The following is a 17,063-nucleotide window of genomic DNA, read 5'->3' on the forward strand; positions in this document are numbered from 1 at the left end:
GGAATTCAATTTCCTGCAGGATGGAATTCAATTTCCTGCAAGATGGAATTCAATTTCCAGCAGGATGGAATTCAATTTCCTGCAGGATGGAATTTAATTTCCTGCAGGATGGAATTTAATTTCCTGCAGGATGGAATTCAATTTCCTGCAGGATGGAATTTAATTTCCAGCAAGATGGAATTCAATTTCCTGCAGGATGGAATTCAATTTCCTGCAGGATGGAATTTAATTTCCAGCAAGATGGAATTCAATTTCCTGCAGGATGGAATTCAATTTCCTGCAGGATGGAATTCAATTTCCTGCAGGATGGAATTTAATTTCCTGCAGGATGGAATTCAATTTCCTGCAGGATGGAATTCAATTTCCTGCAGGATGGAATTCAATTTCCTGCAGGATGGAATTCAATTTCCTGCAGGATGGAATTTAATTTCCTGCAGGATGGAATTCAATTTCCTGCAGGATGGAATTCAATTTCCTGCAGGATGGAATTCAATTTCCTGCAGGATATAATTCAATTTCCTGCAGGATGGAATTCAATTTCCTGCAGGATATAATTCAATTTCCTGCAGGATGGAATTCAATTTCCTGCAGGATGGAATTCAATTTCCTGCAGGATGGAATTCAATTTCCTGCAGGATGGAATTCAATTTCCTGCAGGATGGAATTCAATTTCCTGCAGGATGGAATTCAATTTCCTGCAGGATATAATTTAATTTCCTGCAGGATGGAATTTAATTTCCTGCAGGATGGAATTCAATTTCCTGCAGGATGGAATTCAATTTCCAGCAGGATGGAATTCAATTTCCTGCAGGATGGAATTCAATTTCCTGCAGGATGGAATTCAATTTCCTGCAGGATGGAATTCAATTTCCTGCAGGATGGAATTCAATTTCCTGCAGGATGGAATTCAATTTCCAGCAAGATGGAATTCAATTTCCTGCAGGATGGAATTTAATTTCCTGCAGGATGGAATTCAATTTCCTGCAGGATGGAATTCAATTTCCTGCAGGATGGAATTCAATTTCCTGCAGGATGGAATTCAATTTCCTGCAGGATGGAATTCAATTTCCTGCAGGATGGAATTCAATTTCCTGCAAGATGGAATTCAATTTCCAGCAGGATGGAATTCAATTTCCTGCAGGATGGAATTCAATTTCCTGCAGGATGGAATTCAATTTCCTGCAAGATGGAATTCAATTTCCTGCAAGATGGAATTCAATTTCCTGCAGGATGGAATTCAATTTCCTGCAGGATGGAATTCAATTTCCTGCAGGATGGAATTCAATTTCCTGCAAGATGGAATTCAATTTCCAGCAGGATGGAATTCAATTTCCTGCAGGATGGAATTTAATTTCCTGCAGGATGGAATTTAATTTCCTGCAGGATGGAATTCAATTTCCTGCAGGATGGAATTTAATTTCCTGCAGGATGGAATTCAATTTCCTGCAGGATGGAATTTAATTTCCAGCAAGATGGAATTTGATTTCCTGCAGGATGGAATTCAATTTCCTGCAGGATGGAATTCAATTTCCTGCAGGATGGAATTCAATTTCCTGCAGGATGGAATTCAATTTCCTGCAGGATGGAATTCAATTTCCTGCAGGATGGAATTTAATTTCTGGCAGGATGGAATTTAATTTCCTGCAGGATGGAATTCAATTTCTGGCAGGATGGAATTTAATTTCCTGCAGGATGGAATTTAATTTCCTGCAGGATGGAATTCAATTTCCTGCAGGATGGAATTCAATTTCCTGCAGGATGGAATTCAATTTCCTGCAGGATGGAATTCAATTTCCTGCAGGATGGAATTCAATTTCCTGCAGGATGGAATTTAATTTCTGGCAGGATGGAATTTAATTTCCTGCAGGATGGAATTCAATTTCCTGCAGGATGGAATTCAATTTCCTGCAGGATGGAATTCAATTTCCTGCAGGATGGAATTCAATTTCCTGCAGGATGGAATTCAATTTCCTGCAAGATGGAATTTAATTTCCTGCAAGATGGAATTTAATTTCCTGCAGGATGGAATTCAATTTCCAGCAGGATGGAATTCAATTTCCTGCAAGATGGAATTCAATTTCCTGCAAGATGGAATTCAATTTCCTGCAGGATGGAATTCAATTTCCTGCAGGATGGAATTCAATTTCCTGCAGGATGGAATTCAATTTCCTGCAAGATGGAATTCAATTTCCAGCAGGATGGAATTCAATTTCCTGCAGGATGGAATTTAATTTCCTGCAGGATGGAATTTAATTTCCTGCAGGATGGAATTCAATTTCCTGCAGGATGGAATTTAATTTCCTGCAGGATGGAATTCAATTTCCAGCAGGATATAATTCAATTTCCTGCAGGATGGAATTCAATTTCCTGCAGGATGGAATTCAATTTCCTGCAGGATGGAATTTAATTTCCAGCAAGATGGAATTTGATTTCCTGCAGGATGGAATTCAATTTCCTGCAGGATGGAATTCAATTTCCTGCAGGATGGAATTCAATTTCCTGCAGGATGGAATTCAATTTCCTGCAGGATGGAATTCAATTTCCTGCAGGATGGAATTCAATTTCCTGCAGGATGGAATTCAATTTCCTGCAGGATGGAATTTAATTTCTGGCAGGATGGAATTTAATTTCCTGCAGGATGGAATTCAATTTCCTGCAGGATGGAATTTAATTTCCTGCAGGATGGAATTCAATTTCCTGCAGGATGGAATTCAATTTCCTGCAGGATGGAATTCAATTTCCTGCAGGATGGAATTCAATTTCCTGCAGGATGGAATTCAATTTCCTGCAGGATGGAATTCAATTTCCTGCAGGATGGAATTCAATTTCCTGCAGGATGGAATTCAATTTCCTGCAGGATGGAATTCAATTTCCTGCAGGATGGAATTTAATTTCTGGCAGGATGGAATTTAATTTCCTGCAGGATGGAATTCAATTTCCTGCAGGATGGAATTTGATTTCCTGCAGGATGGAATTCAATTTCCTGCAGGATGGAATTCAATTTCCTGCAGGATGGAATTCAATTTCCTGCAGGATGGAATTTAATTTCCTGCAGGATGGAATTCAATTTCCTGCAGGATGGAATTCAATTTCCTGCAGGATGGAATTCAATTTCCTGCAGGATGGAATTCAATTTCCTGCAGGATGGAATTCAATTTCCTGCAGGATGGAATTTAATTTCTGGCAGGATGGAATTTAATTTCCTGCAGGATGGAATTCAATTTCCTGCAGGATGGAATTTAATTTCCTGCAGGATGGAATTCAATTTCCTGCAGGATGGAATTCAATTTCCTGCAGGATGGAATTCAATTTCCTGCAGGATGGAATTCAATTTCCTGCAGGATGGAATTTAATTTCTGGCAGGATGGAATTTAATTTCCTGCAGGATGGAATTCAATTTCCTGCAGGATGGAATTCAATTTCCTGCAGGATGGAATTCAATTTCCTGCAGGATGGAATTTAATTTCCTGCAGGATGGAATTCAATTTCCTGCAGGATGGAATTCAATTTCCTGCAGGATGGAATTCAATTTCCTGCAGGATGGAATTCAATTTCCTGCAGGATGGAATTTAATTTCCTGCAGGATGGAATTCAATTTCCTGCAGGATGGAATTCAATTTCCTGCAGGATGGAATTCAATTTCCTGCAGGATGGAATTCAATTTCCTGCAGGATGGAATTCAATTTCCAGCAGGATGGAATTCAATTTCCAGCAGGATATAATTCAATTTCCTGCAGGATGGAATTCAATTTCCTGCAGGATGGAATTCAATTTCCTGCAGGATGGAATTCAATTTCCTGCAGGATGGAATTCAATTTCCTGCAGGATGGAATTCAATTTCCTGCAGGATGGAATTCAATTTCCTGCAGGATATAATTTAATTTCCTGCAGGATGGAATTTAATTTCCTGCAGGATGGAATTCAATTTCCTGCAGGATGGAATTCAATTTCCAGCAGGATATAATTCAATTTCCTGCAGGATGGAATTCAATTTCCTGCAGGATGGAATTCAATTTCCTGCAGGATGGAATTCAATTTCCTGCAGGATGGAATTCAATTTCCTGCAGGATGGAATTCAATTTCCTGCAGGATGGAATTCAATTTCCTGCAGGATATAATTTAATTTCCTGCAGGATGGAATTTAATTTCCTGCAGGATGGAATTTAATTTCCTGCAGGATGGAATTCAATTTCCTGCAGGATGGAATTCAATTTCCTGCAGGATGGAATTCAATTTCCTGCAGGATGGAATTCAATTTCCTGCAGGATATAATTCAATTTCCTGCAGGATGGAATTCAATTTCCTGCAGGATGGAATTCAATTTCCTGCAGGATGGAATTCAATTTCCTGCAGGATGGAATTCAATTTCCTGCAGGATGGAATTCAATTTCCTGCAGGATGGAATTCAATTTCCTGCAGGATGGAATTCAATTTCCTGCAGGATGGAATTCAATTTCCTGCAGGATGGAATTCAATTTCCTGCAGGATGGAATTCAATTTCCTGCAGGATATAATTTAATTTCCTGCAGGATGGAATTTAATTTCCTGCAGGATATAATTCAATTTCCTGCAGGATGGAATTCAATTTCCAGCAGGATATAATTCAATTTCCTGCAGGATGGAATTCAATTTCCTGCAGGATGGAATTCAATTTCCTGCAGGATGGAATTCAATTTCCTGCAGGATGGAATTCAATTTCCTGCAGGATGGAATTCAATTTCCTGCAGGATGGAATTCAATTTCCTGCAGGATGGAATTCAATTTCCTGCAGGATGGAATTCAATTTCCTGCAGGATGGAATTCAATTTCCAGCAGGATGGAATTCAATTTCCTGCAGGATGGAATTCAATTTCCTGCAGGATGGAATTCAATTTCCTGCAGGATGGAATTCAATTTCCTGCAGGATGGAATTCAATTTCCTGCAGGATGGAATTCAATTTCCTGCAAGATGGAATTTAATTTCCTGCAGGATGGAATTTAATTTCCTGCAGGATGGAATTCAATTTCCTGCAGGATGGAATTCAATTTCCTGCAGGATGGAATTTAATTTCCAGCAGGATGGAATTCAATTTCCTGCAGGATGGAATTTAATTTCCTGCAGGATGGAATTTAATTTCCTGCAGGATGGAATTCAATTTCCTGCAGGATGGAATTTAATTTCCAGCAAGATGGAATTCAATTTCCTGCAGGATGGAATTCAATTTCCTGCAGGATGGAATTCAATTTCCTGCAGGATGGAATTCAATTTCCTGCAGGATGGAATTTAATTTCCTGCAGGATGGAATTCAATTTCCTGCAGGATGGAATTCAATTTCCTGCAGGATGGAATTCAATTTCCTGCAGGATGGAATTCAATTTCCTGCAGGATGGAATTTAATTTCCTGCAGGATGGAATTCAATTTCCTGCAGGATGGAATTCAATTTCCTGCAGGATGGAATTCAATTTCCTGCAGGATGGAATTCAATTTCCAGCAGGATGGAATTCAATTTCCTGCAGGATGGAATTCAATTTCCTGCAGGATGGAATTCAATTTCCTGCAGGATGGAATTCAATTTCCAGCAGGATGGAATTCAATTTCCAGCAGGATATAATTCAATTTCCTGCAGGATGGAATTCAATTTCCTGCAGGATGGAATTCAATTTCCTGCAGGATGGAATTCAATTTCCTGCAGGATGGAATTCAATTTCCTGCAGGATGGAATTCAATTTCCTGCAGGATGGAATTCAATTTCCTGCAGGATATAATTTAATTTCCTGCAGGATGGAATTTAATTTCCTGCAGGATGGAATTCAATTTCCTGCAGGATGGAATTCAATTTCCAGCAGGATATAATTCAATTTCCTGCAGGATGGAATTCAATTTCCTGCAGGATGGAATTCAATTTCCTGCAGGATGGAATTCAATTTCCTGCAGGATGGAATTCAATTTCCTGCAGGATGGAATTCAATTTCCTGCAGGATGGAATTCAATTTCCTGCAGGATATAATTTAATTTCCTGCAGGATGGAATTTAATTTCCTGCAGGATGGAATTCAATTTCCTGCAGGATGGAATTCAATTTCCAGCAGGATATAATTCAATTTCCTGCAGGATGGAATTCAATTTCCTGCAGGATGGAATTCAATTTCCAGCAGGATATAATTCAATTTCCTGCAGGATGGAATTCAATTTCCTGCAGGATGGAATTTAATTTCCTGCAGGATGGAATTCAATTTCCTGCAGGATGGAATTCAATTTCCTGCAGGATGGAATTCAATTTCCTGCAGGATGGAATTCAATTTCCTGCAGGATGGAATTTAATTTCCTGCAGGATGGAATTGAACACAAAAAATTAAAACATGAAATAATGTCAATGCATTCATAATTTGCTTTGAAACCCACCGGATGCCGACAAATGTATGTAAAATTTTCTTCCTGGAATAACAAGCGATTGTGTTTGTCACCCAAGAATAATCACTCCGGATTTGTGTGAAGAATGTCCTCGAAGGATCCCTCCATGCATCTGTGACTCATGCTCTGCAGCATTCACAGTCTTCATTGACATAATCCGTATCTCATGCATCTGGTCAGCAGGTCTTTAGTCATTCGACTGATATGACGTCATTGCCTAAGCACTGCTTTACGGCTGTCGTACAAACAGTCAAACTTGCTCATCGATGCCAAAGGTGGAAGTTTGTATGAAGCAAAATTTGTGAGATATAGTTATACAGCACAAGTATTCTCAATATACATGCTTATTCCGGAAGTTAAATTTGTGTCACATGGCCTAAATGAAAGACATAAGCAAAATTTGTCAATCGACTTTTCCTTCAAAAATTTGCGTTGCACCCACCTACCACATCCCCACAAAATGCGTCAAGAAAAATTGCTTAATTGTTGTTCAAATGGCTATTTATTAATTTATTCTCTTCACAGGAAAATTACATTACAACATCAAAGTACAACATCATCTCTTTTCTGCCACTGAATCTGTTTGAGCAGTTCCACAGAGTGGCAAATGTCTACTTCCTCGTCCTCATGATTGTGCAGGTATTCTGAAACATACTGTAACGAATTTGAGAAGTGTAACGGTTTTGAGAAGTGTGACAATTTTGGAGAAAGTGTAACGAATGTGAAAAGTATGGTTTTGTTGTGTGTAACACCCTCGTAATGTAAATAATGGTCGCAGCCGTCCTCCTAGTTAATTCCATGAAACTTACACACAGGCCACGATATATCTTTTAAAATAGTTTATTTCCTTATTCTATGTAGGCTAAATATGTGTTTCCCACTAGATTGACTCTGCATTGCATCAAACGAAATAAAACGTAGGCCCCTCCGATGATCCATGGCAGCTCAAGTGCCAGGGATTCCCCCACTTGAGCTTTCACAGCAACCGGTTATTGCAGTACTGAACTGCTGTGCAACGTGACGGCGCAGTACCTGCAGCTGCTGACCGGTTTTCGCCATTTGCGGCCATTACGAACAAGGGGAGTGGCTAGAGAAGACGGGTCGCCCCCCTCGTCATAGGGGGGAGGAGTAAGGCGGCCCCGCTCATCCAACCCAGAACAAGGGGTTTGGCTAAGAGAGGGCGGAGCGGGAACCCCCAAGAAAGTGCGCGAAGGTTCGGTGAGGAAACCAATATAAGTCGCCGCGGGACGCACTCCACCCTCTTGCTCCTCTTGCTCTTGCGTCCTCCAAGCTCTTGCTTTGACCCCGTCATCTTGCTTGCTGTCCCTCGTTGTTGCTGGGGAGAAGGAAGACGCCTGAACGAGCAGGTGTGTGCGAGCCATCGTGCGACCAGCTGCGCTGCAGCTAAGGGGGCAGCTAAGGGGCCGCAGGCCACGAAAAGGACGCACCAGGCAGCAATCGACGCTGGACCCTCCATTGCCTCCAAAAACAACCATCCATCCTCAAGCCATACCTGCCTGCCATATCCCCCGTGTAAGTGTGAACGTCGTCTGTCCTAATCGTTGTCCTGGGGTTAAGTAAATTGACTAGTATAAGCTAACGATTCACTGTGTGACTGCTTCTTCCATCCATTGCTTGTAAATAATTTTGATCGCTCCTTCTTTTTGCTTGTGTGTATAATAAATCCTGTTATTCCTCCGTACTCTGTCTTCTTCTCTCTTCCTTCTCGTTCGGTCGCTTTAGAGGTTTCCAAATTGAATATCTGTGGTGCGATCTGGTCAACGTTGGGGGAGTCGGGCCAATCGGGGATCCTGTAACGGTCGCGGTGGACCATCCGCTCGGCCCAAAGTAACATCTACACCGCGTCCGTAACAATTGGTGTCAGGAGTGTCGGATTCGGACCTGGGACTAAATTTGTTAGGCCCAAATTTTGGAACACCAATTGTGTTATTACCGTAACAATTGGTGTCGAGGAGTGGGATACGAGGCCCGAACCAAATTTTTAAAACGTATAGGAAAAAAATTTTTGGTCAAAATTACGAGCTGCCGAAATTTTGTTTTATAAAACCCGAATTTTGAGATCGCGCCATGGACAATCAAGGCGATCGGATGTCGGTGGGGGAGATAGACGGGTTAGGGGTAACCCAGGACTTAGGGGAAGAAAGGGAGGAGGAGAGCAATGATGTGGTTGAGGGTGTATCAGACGCACAAAATGGCGTCCTCGCGCACGAGGTTTAGGGCGCACAAAATGGCGTCCTCGCGCACATGGTTATTGCGGCACCAAAATTTAGCCGCGCCCATGTTCGCGGCAGCCGAGCCAGAGATGCCAGAGTACATGCGAGTCTTTATGATTCAAATGATGGCAAAAATGGAAGTAATGAGGGACGAAGCGAGGGCTCAGAGTGAGCAATTGGGGGTAATGAGGGACGAAGCGAGGGGTACCGGTGAGGGGTTAGACAATAATTTTAAGGGATTAGACAAGAAATTTGGGAAGTTAGACGACAAATTTGAGGGGTTAGACAACGGGATAAAAGAGGTGAAAAATGGGTTAATGGGGTTAGAAAATAGGATGGAGGACAAATTGCGGGAAATAGGGGAACAATCTGCCAGGGAAATCAAACGAATGGGGAACCAGATAGAGGAGGTGCAAATCGGGTTAGAAAGTAAACTGGATGCTCAGAGGGATGAATTGGGACAGATGAGGGTGGCATCTACAAAAGAGATGGAGGAGATGAAAGAGGGGATACGACGAGGTGTAAGTGAGGAGGTTTCGGGGCTACGCGAGGAGGTAAAGCGAGGTGAGAAGCGTATGGAGAAAGAGGTGAGGAATAATACGGCTAGGTTACAGGGGGGAATAGAGGGTCTGACGAAGGGAGTAGAACAGCTGACAGTCGGACAAAGGGAACTAGCGGACCAAGTGGAAAAGAACACTGCAATCATCGGGGGTTTAAAAGCGACACAAAAGGACATTAAAAACGAATTAATAGCGACACAGAGGCAATGTCAGATGGAACGTGAGGGACTGACAATGAGGGTGGACGAGGTGACAGAAGTAATGGAGACAAAGGACCGGCAGGTGAGGATGCACATAGAGACGGTCACGGTAGCCTTAGAGGACGAACTTGAGGAGACGCACCGGGAAATAAAAGAGGTGAAGCAAAAATTAGAGGAAGTGGAAGAAGAGGTGAGTGAAATTAAGAAGAGACGGACAGAAACTAAGACAGAAATCCAGGAGGAGGTAATGGAATTGGTACAAGGTCGGTGCTCAACTCATGATGTGCTGCTCACTAACCAAATAAAGAGTTTGCAGGTGGCAAAAGAGCTGCGGAGACGAGGTGCCAAGGTGAGTGGCGAAATATTCGGCAATGTATATGATGTGAGGAAAGCTTCAGTCGGCTTGGGGGTTGCTATGGATCCGGGTGTTCGTGAGAGGCCATTGGTGAAGTGTGTGACAGGTCAGGTGTGCGAAAAAAGAGGGTTGCGAGAATGTCCGACCATGGGGTGTGTGAGGAAAAAGTGCGCGCCGACCAGTGAGTGTGCTGTCGAGAGTGAGTTGGTCGAAGCGCGTGTGCGAGGGGGTACATGGAAGCGCGGTGTGGTAAGTGTTACGGAGGAAGTAACAAAAGAGTGTGCGCAAGAGGATGCGCTAGAAAGGTGTGTAACGGACAGGTGCATGAGGAAAGAGTGCGCTGTCGAGAGTAAGGGTGAGTGCGCGACCGAGAGTGGAGGTGAAAGTAGTGAGAGTGACACGGAGCGTGAGTTGGTTGTGACAGGTGAGCGAGGATGTACACCTGGAATGGAAGGATGCACACCTGGAATGGTAGAGCGTGTGTGGGAATGCACACTTGAGTTGGTCGTGAGGCACGTGGTTGGGTGTGCGAGTGAAAGCACACCTGTGATTGTCACAGAGGAGGTGACCGAGGAAGGGGCGCGAAGAGGTGTGTTGGTGAGGTGTGCGAACAACGAATGTGTGCCAAAGTGTTCGGTGGTCAGGTGTGTGACCATGTCTGTGAGCGGAATGAGTGTACCGAGGTGTGTAAGGAAAGGTACGAGGAGCATGGGAGCAGCTGGAGGTATGAGCAAGAAAGGGGTAGCGTATGCGTGTAAGCATGCAGGTGAGGCATCGACGGTAACCGGGTTAGCGGTTAGAGCGACTTTTAGCCGAGTCAAGCCCTCGGTGCGTGCCGGGCTTCGCGTGCCGCGAGAACCAGCGGGGATCCGAGCCACGGCGGGTTCGAAAGGACCGCCGTATGCGATCCACGCTGGGCCTCGCTTGGAACGGCCGCGTCCGTGCTCAACTAGGCGGAGCGGGCAGCTCGATAGGAAGGGTCGTCATGGCGACCACTTTTTGTTGAGACGTGCCGGCAGGTCGAGATCGGGACATTGGATGGCTCCATGCCGAGGTGGTGCATGGGATCTCGGCACGGGTAAGCCCCCGTCCCTGCACCGAGTGCCGGACGCATCCAGCCGCCGGCACCAAAGAACCCGCGTTCACTGCTCGGCTGTACGAAGCCGAGCTTTAGAAGGGAATTGGCGCACCGAGAGGATCTAATAAGTAGACGGGTGATGAGGATAGTGTTCTGGCCCCGAAATTAGAAAAAAAAGCAAAATTTGATGATGGTAGAGTGATTAGCAGTAAATGGCAAATTTTTGATTTGTTGGATTTGGACGAGCGAAATTGATAGTAGGACCTCCCCGATGTGGTGGGATGGCAAATCCACCATCCCTCACAGGGGGGGGGGGGGGGGCAAAGGAGCACTAGCTTATGGGGTGTATGGCAGTGAAAACTAGCCCGGGTGGGTTAGGATATTGTGTGTAGGGATCTAGCGAAGATGACATTAGGTAACGTTAAGATTAGTTAGTGACAATGACACCTGTAGTGGGGACGCAGGTAGATTAGAGTGGATGATAATGATGTGGTATGTGCTTAGTTTAAAGGGAAGACGGGGAGCACTAGGTTAGCAGGGCAACAGGTAGATGAGATGATGCCGTGTGTTTGAGGATTGAACAGGTGTGATTGAACAGGTGTGATTGCACAGGTGTGCAACTGAACAGGTGTATGGAGCAGTGTATGAGGGAGTAGTGGTGATTGCGTGTTGTGTTGACCAAATGGTCCAAGAAGAAAGGAGGGTGCAGGTGGCACCAGGTGTGAGTGCACAGGTGTGCAACAACAGGTATGGAGAATGGTTGTGTGGAATAAATGGTATGGGATATATGGCGTATTGGAATGGATGGTCGTGGAGTGAGTATGGTGGAAATTGTGGAGTGGAGTGGATGGTGCGAAGGTGTGAATGGGGGAAGAGTGGACCCCCATCACGGATACCCGGGGCGGGTAGAGTAAGTGTTAGGTAGAGGGTATAGGTAAATTGTGGTTGGATATTGGCATCTGTGGTGCGGGTGGAAGAATGGTGATTGGATGGGTGCATTAGTGTTCTGGAAATGGCTGGGCGTGTAGCCTGTTAGTGTGTGTAGTTGGTTTGGGCGCTCCACCACTGTGAGGATGTCGGCCAGGTGAGGCCGCAGGTGGGCTCTGGGAGCCGGTAGTTGTGGATGGGGCCCGAGGATCCGGAGGACGGACCCGGGTAGCCCAGTGCCAGAGGGCACCAAGGGGTGACAGAGCCAGGAGGGGCCTTCCCCAGTTAGTTAGGTTAGGGTGAGGAGCTAGGTAAGCTCGGGTGGCAACTGCAGTGGTGGAGGTGTGCAGGTGGGTAGACCTGCTGGGAGAGCTACACGTCACAGCCCAGAAATTGTGCAAGGGCACCGGGAGATTAATCGGGGGAGTGAGACCCCAAATTGAGAAGCACCACAGTTTGGTCAATGGGAATTGGTTGTTAGAACCCATAGTGTAAGTGGCCAATGGATTGGCAGGGAAAGACCCCGGGTAGTGTAAAGAGTGTTAAGGTCATTTAGAGGATTGTTAGGATTGGAGTCTCCTCGCACCATCTGCATCCACTCACCTGTGATGAGGTAACTCCACACCATGCCATGTTTTATTATTTTTCATTAATGCAAATGTTTTGGATTGTGAGACGCATCATGACGTGGGTGTGACATTGTGCGTAATTCCATCTCTCCCTCCTTATGAGGATTGATGATGAATTGGTGATGGCAAATTTTGAAGTAGAGGGATTGGAGACGAATTTGGTGTAGAAGGGAAAGATGGGGAAGACAAGACGTAGTGACGAATTTGTAAAGGTGTAAATTCTTGTAAATATGGGGTAAGGGCAAGGGTAGTGTAGGTGACAGGGGGGGTGACGTACGGTAGGGACGAGTTTTTCTCACTTCGCTCTCCGTACGCACTTCACCCTGCATTGCCTTGATTGACGTGTACCCTTGTGACCTTACCCCTCGCTCATTTGTCTTCCCCCTTTTTGTCTCCCACTTGAGGACCTGTGCGCCATTGGGCGCCGAGGGGAGCGTGCGTGAGGTGGCCATTGTGCGCACGAGATTCCCAGAACCAGCATGCATTGCGTTGATGTACCACTTTATGGACCGCTGTTCTGCGGCCAAGTACCACTGGATGGACCCCAGGTTCTGAGGCAGGGCACCTCTGTTGGAGACCGGCCATAGTGGCCAGGGAATCTTGCTTGCGGACCTCGGTAAGGCGGCACCTATGCCAAACAGGTGGACCACCCTTAGTTGGCCCCTGCGGCCCTAAATAAAAATGAACACAAGTTGTGCTTTTTATTATTTCCAAGTAGGCCGCATGAAGCCAGAAGACGTCGGGAAGAACATCGGCCCAGCAGAGAAAGAGAAGACCACCACCAGTTGTTTTGTTGTGTTTATTATGAACCGTGGTGACTGTGCACCGAGTGGTGCTTTGTGGTGCTTTTGGTGCTTTTGGGTGCTTTGGTGGTATTGGTACTGGTGCATCGATGCAATGCGTGCTGTCTCCTCCCTCCCAACAGGAATTTCTTTTTCTTGTTCCCTAAAAAGGAAAAAAAAAAACACAGGTCCTGGGTTGCGTTGTAAATAAGAAATAACGTCACTGTAAATAATGCTCCCCACCGTAAATGTATAGTTTGAGAACAATTCCGTAATTCGGTTAGCTGTGGGCTTGAGTCTGTTAGACAGGGTGCAATGCAATAGGGGGACATACTTATTTGTGTTTTAAGATTGTCACACTCAGGGTCAGGTTAATTGTAGAGGGAATTACACCTACGTGTCACACTAAGTTAAAGTTTTGTAGGCCCGAGTACGGGACTGAAGAAAGGAGGGTGCAGTGTAACGAATTTGAGAAGTGTAACGGTTTTGAGAAGTGTGACAATTTTGGAGAAAGTGTAACGAATGTGAAAAGTATGGTTTTGTTGTGTGTAACACCCTCGTAATGTAAATAATGGTCGCAGCTGTCCTCCTAGTTAATTCCATGAAACTTACACACAGGCCACGATATATCTTTTAAAATAGTTTATTTCCTTATTCTATGTAGGCTAAATATGTGTTTCCCACTAGATTGACTCTGCATTGCATCAAACGAAATAAAGCGTAGGCCCCTCCGATGATCCATGGCAGCTCAAGTGCCAGGGATTCCCCCACTTGAGCTTTCACAGCAAACGTTTATTGCAGTACTGAACTGCTGTGCAACGTGACGGCGCAGTACCTGCAGCTGCTGACCGGTTTTCGCCATTTGCGGCCATTACGAACAAGGGGAGTGGCTAGAGAAGACGGGTCGCCCCCCTCGTCATAGGGGGGAGGAGTAAGGCGGCCCCGCTCATCCAACCCAGAACAAGGGGTTTGGCTAAGAGAGGGCGGAGCGGGAACCCCCGAGAAAGTGCGCGAAGGTTCGGTGAGGAAACCAATATAAGTCGCCGCGGGACGCACTCCACCCTCTTGCTCCTCTTGCTCTTGCGTCCTCCAAGCTCTTGCTTTGACCCCGTCATCTTGCTTGCTGTCCCTCGTTGTTGCTGGGGAGAAGGAAGACGCCTGAACGAGCAGGTGTGTGCGAGCCATCGTGCGACCAGCTGCGCTGCAGCTAAGGGGGCAGCTAAGGGGCCGCAGGCCACGAAAAGGACGCGCCAGGCAGCAATCGACGCTGGACCCTCCATTGCCTCCCAAAACAACCATCCATCCTCAAGCCATACCTGCCTGCCATATCCCCCGTGTAAGTGTGAACGTCGTCTGTCCTAATCGTTGTCCTGGGGTTAAGTAAATTGACTAGTATAAGCTAACGATTCACTGTGTGACTGCTTCTTCCATCCATTGCTTGTAAATAATTTTGATCGCTCCTTCTTTTTGCTTGTGTGTATAATAAATCCTGTTATTCCTCCGTACTCTGTCTTCTTCTCTCTTCCTTCTCATTCGGTCGCTTTAGAGGTTTCCAAATTGAATATCTGTGGTGCGATCTGGTCAACGTTGGGGGAGTCGGGCCAATCGGGGATCCTGTAACGGTCGCGGTGGACCATCCGCTCGGCCCAAAGTAACATCTAAACCGCGTCCGTAACAATACGTTTATTAAATAATTTCTTTGTGGAGATAAATGGCCGTCTAAAGCAGTGGCATTGTATCAGGCAAATGATCATGTTGATAAAAGTCCAGGTGTGTATGCAGGAAATATAAAACTCTTTGAATTCCACACTTTGTAGCCTCTCCTTCATTCTCGTGCCAAAAAGGGCTCAAAAAGGGCCTTTTTTCATCCTCATTACCCCCACCACCAATGATGGATGGAGGTTATGTTTTCACCCCTGTCTGTCTATTTGTCCATTTGTCTGTTTGTCTGTTTGTGAGCAAAATATCTCAAAACGTTGTGGACGGATTCGAACGAAATTTGGCAGAGATGTAGCGTATGTGACCAGGACAAAATGATTCGATTTTGGTGAAGAACTGAATATGGATTCGGATTTGAGAATTATTTAATTTATCAAGTGATTCTTCACCATTCGGAGATGGGGCCAAAAACGATACGTAGCAGGATATCTCAAAAAGTTATGGATGGAATTGGACGGAACTTATTGGACAGGTTGGGTGTGCGACAAGGAATAATCGATTCGGTTTTGGTGAAGATACGGATCCGGATTCAGCCAGTAGAATTTTTAAGTGATTCTTCACCATTGAGTGATATGGCCAACCAGGTGGAGGTATTCTCTCTACTGAGTGCCGTTCTAATTTCTCACTGTAAACGTTCCTACATCCTTCATATCCACTACATCTCAATGCATCTATCTTGTAGGATTCCTTTCACCCCTGACTTGCATCCCAATGCTTCCTCAACACTTAATCTTGCTGCAAGCACCAATAACATCTATTACTCTGCGTATCGTGTTACATTTCCTGTTTACAACTCTTTGTCTTCAGCACACTACCCCTTACCTGTACCTATCTTTCAACTCTACAACGGGAACTTTCCCTATTTGTATGATCCTGAATGCATAACTACCAACATGCTACTGACATCATCTGACACTATCTATCCATTCTGCAATATCAGTTACTACAGCTCCCTCCAGGCAGCATACCACTCATTTCCTAAAATCCTTTCTGCAAAAAACTAAATCTATATATAAAATGGGTACAACTCCATTTGATATCATCAACATGGTTTCGTCTTTGCTGCCTGCCCACACCTTTTGCACACTGCTGCCTGCCCACACCAGCCACTCTGCACCGCTGCCTTTTCGCACCCTGTCCACACCGCTGCCTGCCCACACCAACCAGTCTGCACCGCTGCCTGTTCGCACCCTGTCCACACCGCTGCCTGCCTGCGCCCTGTCTGCACCACCGCATGCCTACACCCTGTCCGCACCGCTGCCTGCCCACACACAGTCTGCACTACTGCCTGCCCGCACCCAGTCCGCACCGCTGCCGGCCCCCCACCCTGTCTGCACCGTTGTCTGCCGACACCCGTTTCACACCAATGTTTGCCTGCAACCCCTATGGCAAAAAATGTTGTAAATATGGATTCTCCCAATTATAAACTGTTGTTTGGTGCTCGTCTTGTTGTCCTTTGTAGTGTAATGCGCTTGTTTGATTTGTACATTCATTCTATCCTAGTGCTTTCCACAAATATCTCCACTGAGTTGGTATACCACATTCATTACCCTGGTTGCTGTGATGGCATTTACCGCTGTCAAAGATGCCAATGATGACATTGTGAGTATTGGCAACGGGGTTGGTGAATTAATAGCAGAGCAAAGTATCCCTTGGTATTGTAATCACTTTTAAGATAGAATGTTAAAAGTGTTTACAATAATAACAGATACTAACATCACCACCAAATACAAACATTGTGTGTTATACCCTCGTTAATACACCCTCCCCCCCTCCTCGCTCCTCATCACCACACTAATGCTCTCCTCCTTCCAAATTTCTAGTTTTTCCTTCCCGAGAATTTCCTTCTGTATCCATCTTGTCTACCCCATACGTCCCCCCTAACCCTCTTTCCTCCCCACACCCAATCTTTGTCCAAGTCTCCCTCTAATTTGTCCTTCAACTCCATGGTTGGTCTCTCTCTCTCTGTCTCTCTGTCTCTCTGTCTCTCTCTGTCTCTCTCTGTCTCTCTGTCTCTCTCTCTCTGTCTCTCTCTCTCTCTGTCTCTCTCTCTCTGTCTCTCTGTCTCTCTCTCTCTCGCTCTCTCTCTCTCTGTCTCTCTGTCTCTCTTTCTCTCTGTCTCTCTGTCTCTCTGTCTCTCTCTGTCTCTCTCTGTCTCTCTGTCTCTCTCTCTCTGTCTCTCTCTCTC

General features: G+C 45.2%; 1 protein-coding gene across 1 annotated transcript in view; it reads left to right on the forward strand.

Annotated features, from left to right (window-relative positions):
* Positions 1 to 17,063, forward strand: part of LOC137422423 (phospholipid-transporting ATPase IC) — a 283,539-nt gene that overhangs the window by 98,197 nt on the left and 168,279 nt on the right. Inside the window, 2 exon segments of the mRNA XM_078772905.1 lie at positions 6,917 to 7,030; positions 16,379 to 16,477. Coding sequence (XP_078629031.1) covers positions 6,917 to 7,030; positions 16,379 to 16,477 — 213 coding nt within the window.

Source organism: Myxine glutinosa, chromosome 2 (genome assembly GCF_964187855.1).
Source record: "Myxine glutinosa chromosome 2, kmMyxGlut1.1, whole genome shotgun sequence".
Taxonomy (NCBI): domain Eukaryota; kingdom Metazoa; phylum Chordata; class Myxini; order Myxiniformes; family Myxinidae; genus Myxine; species Myxine glutinosa.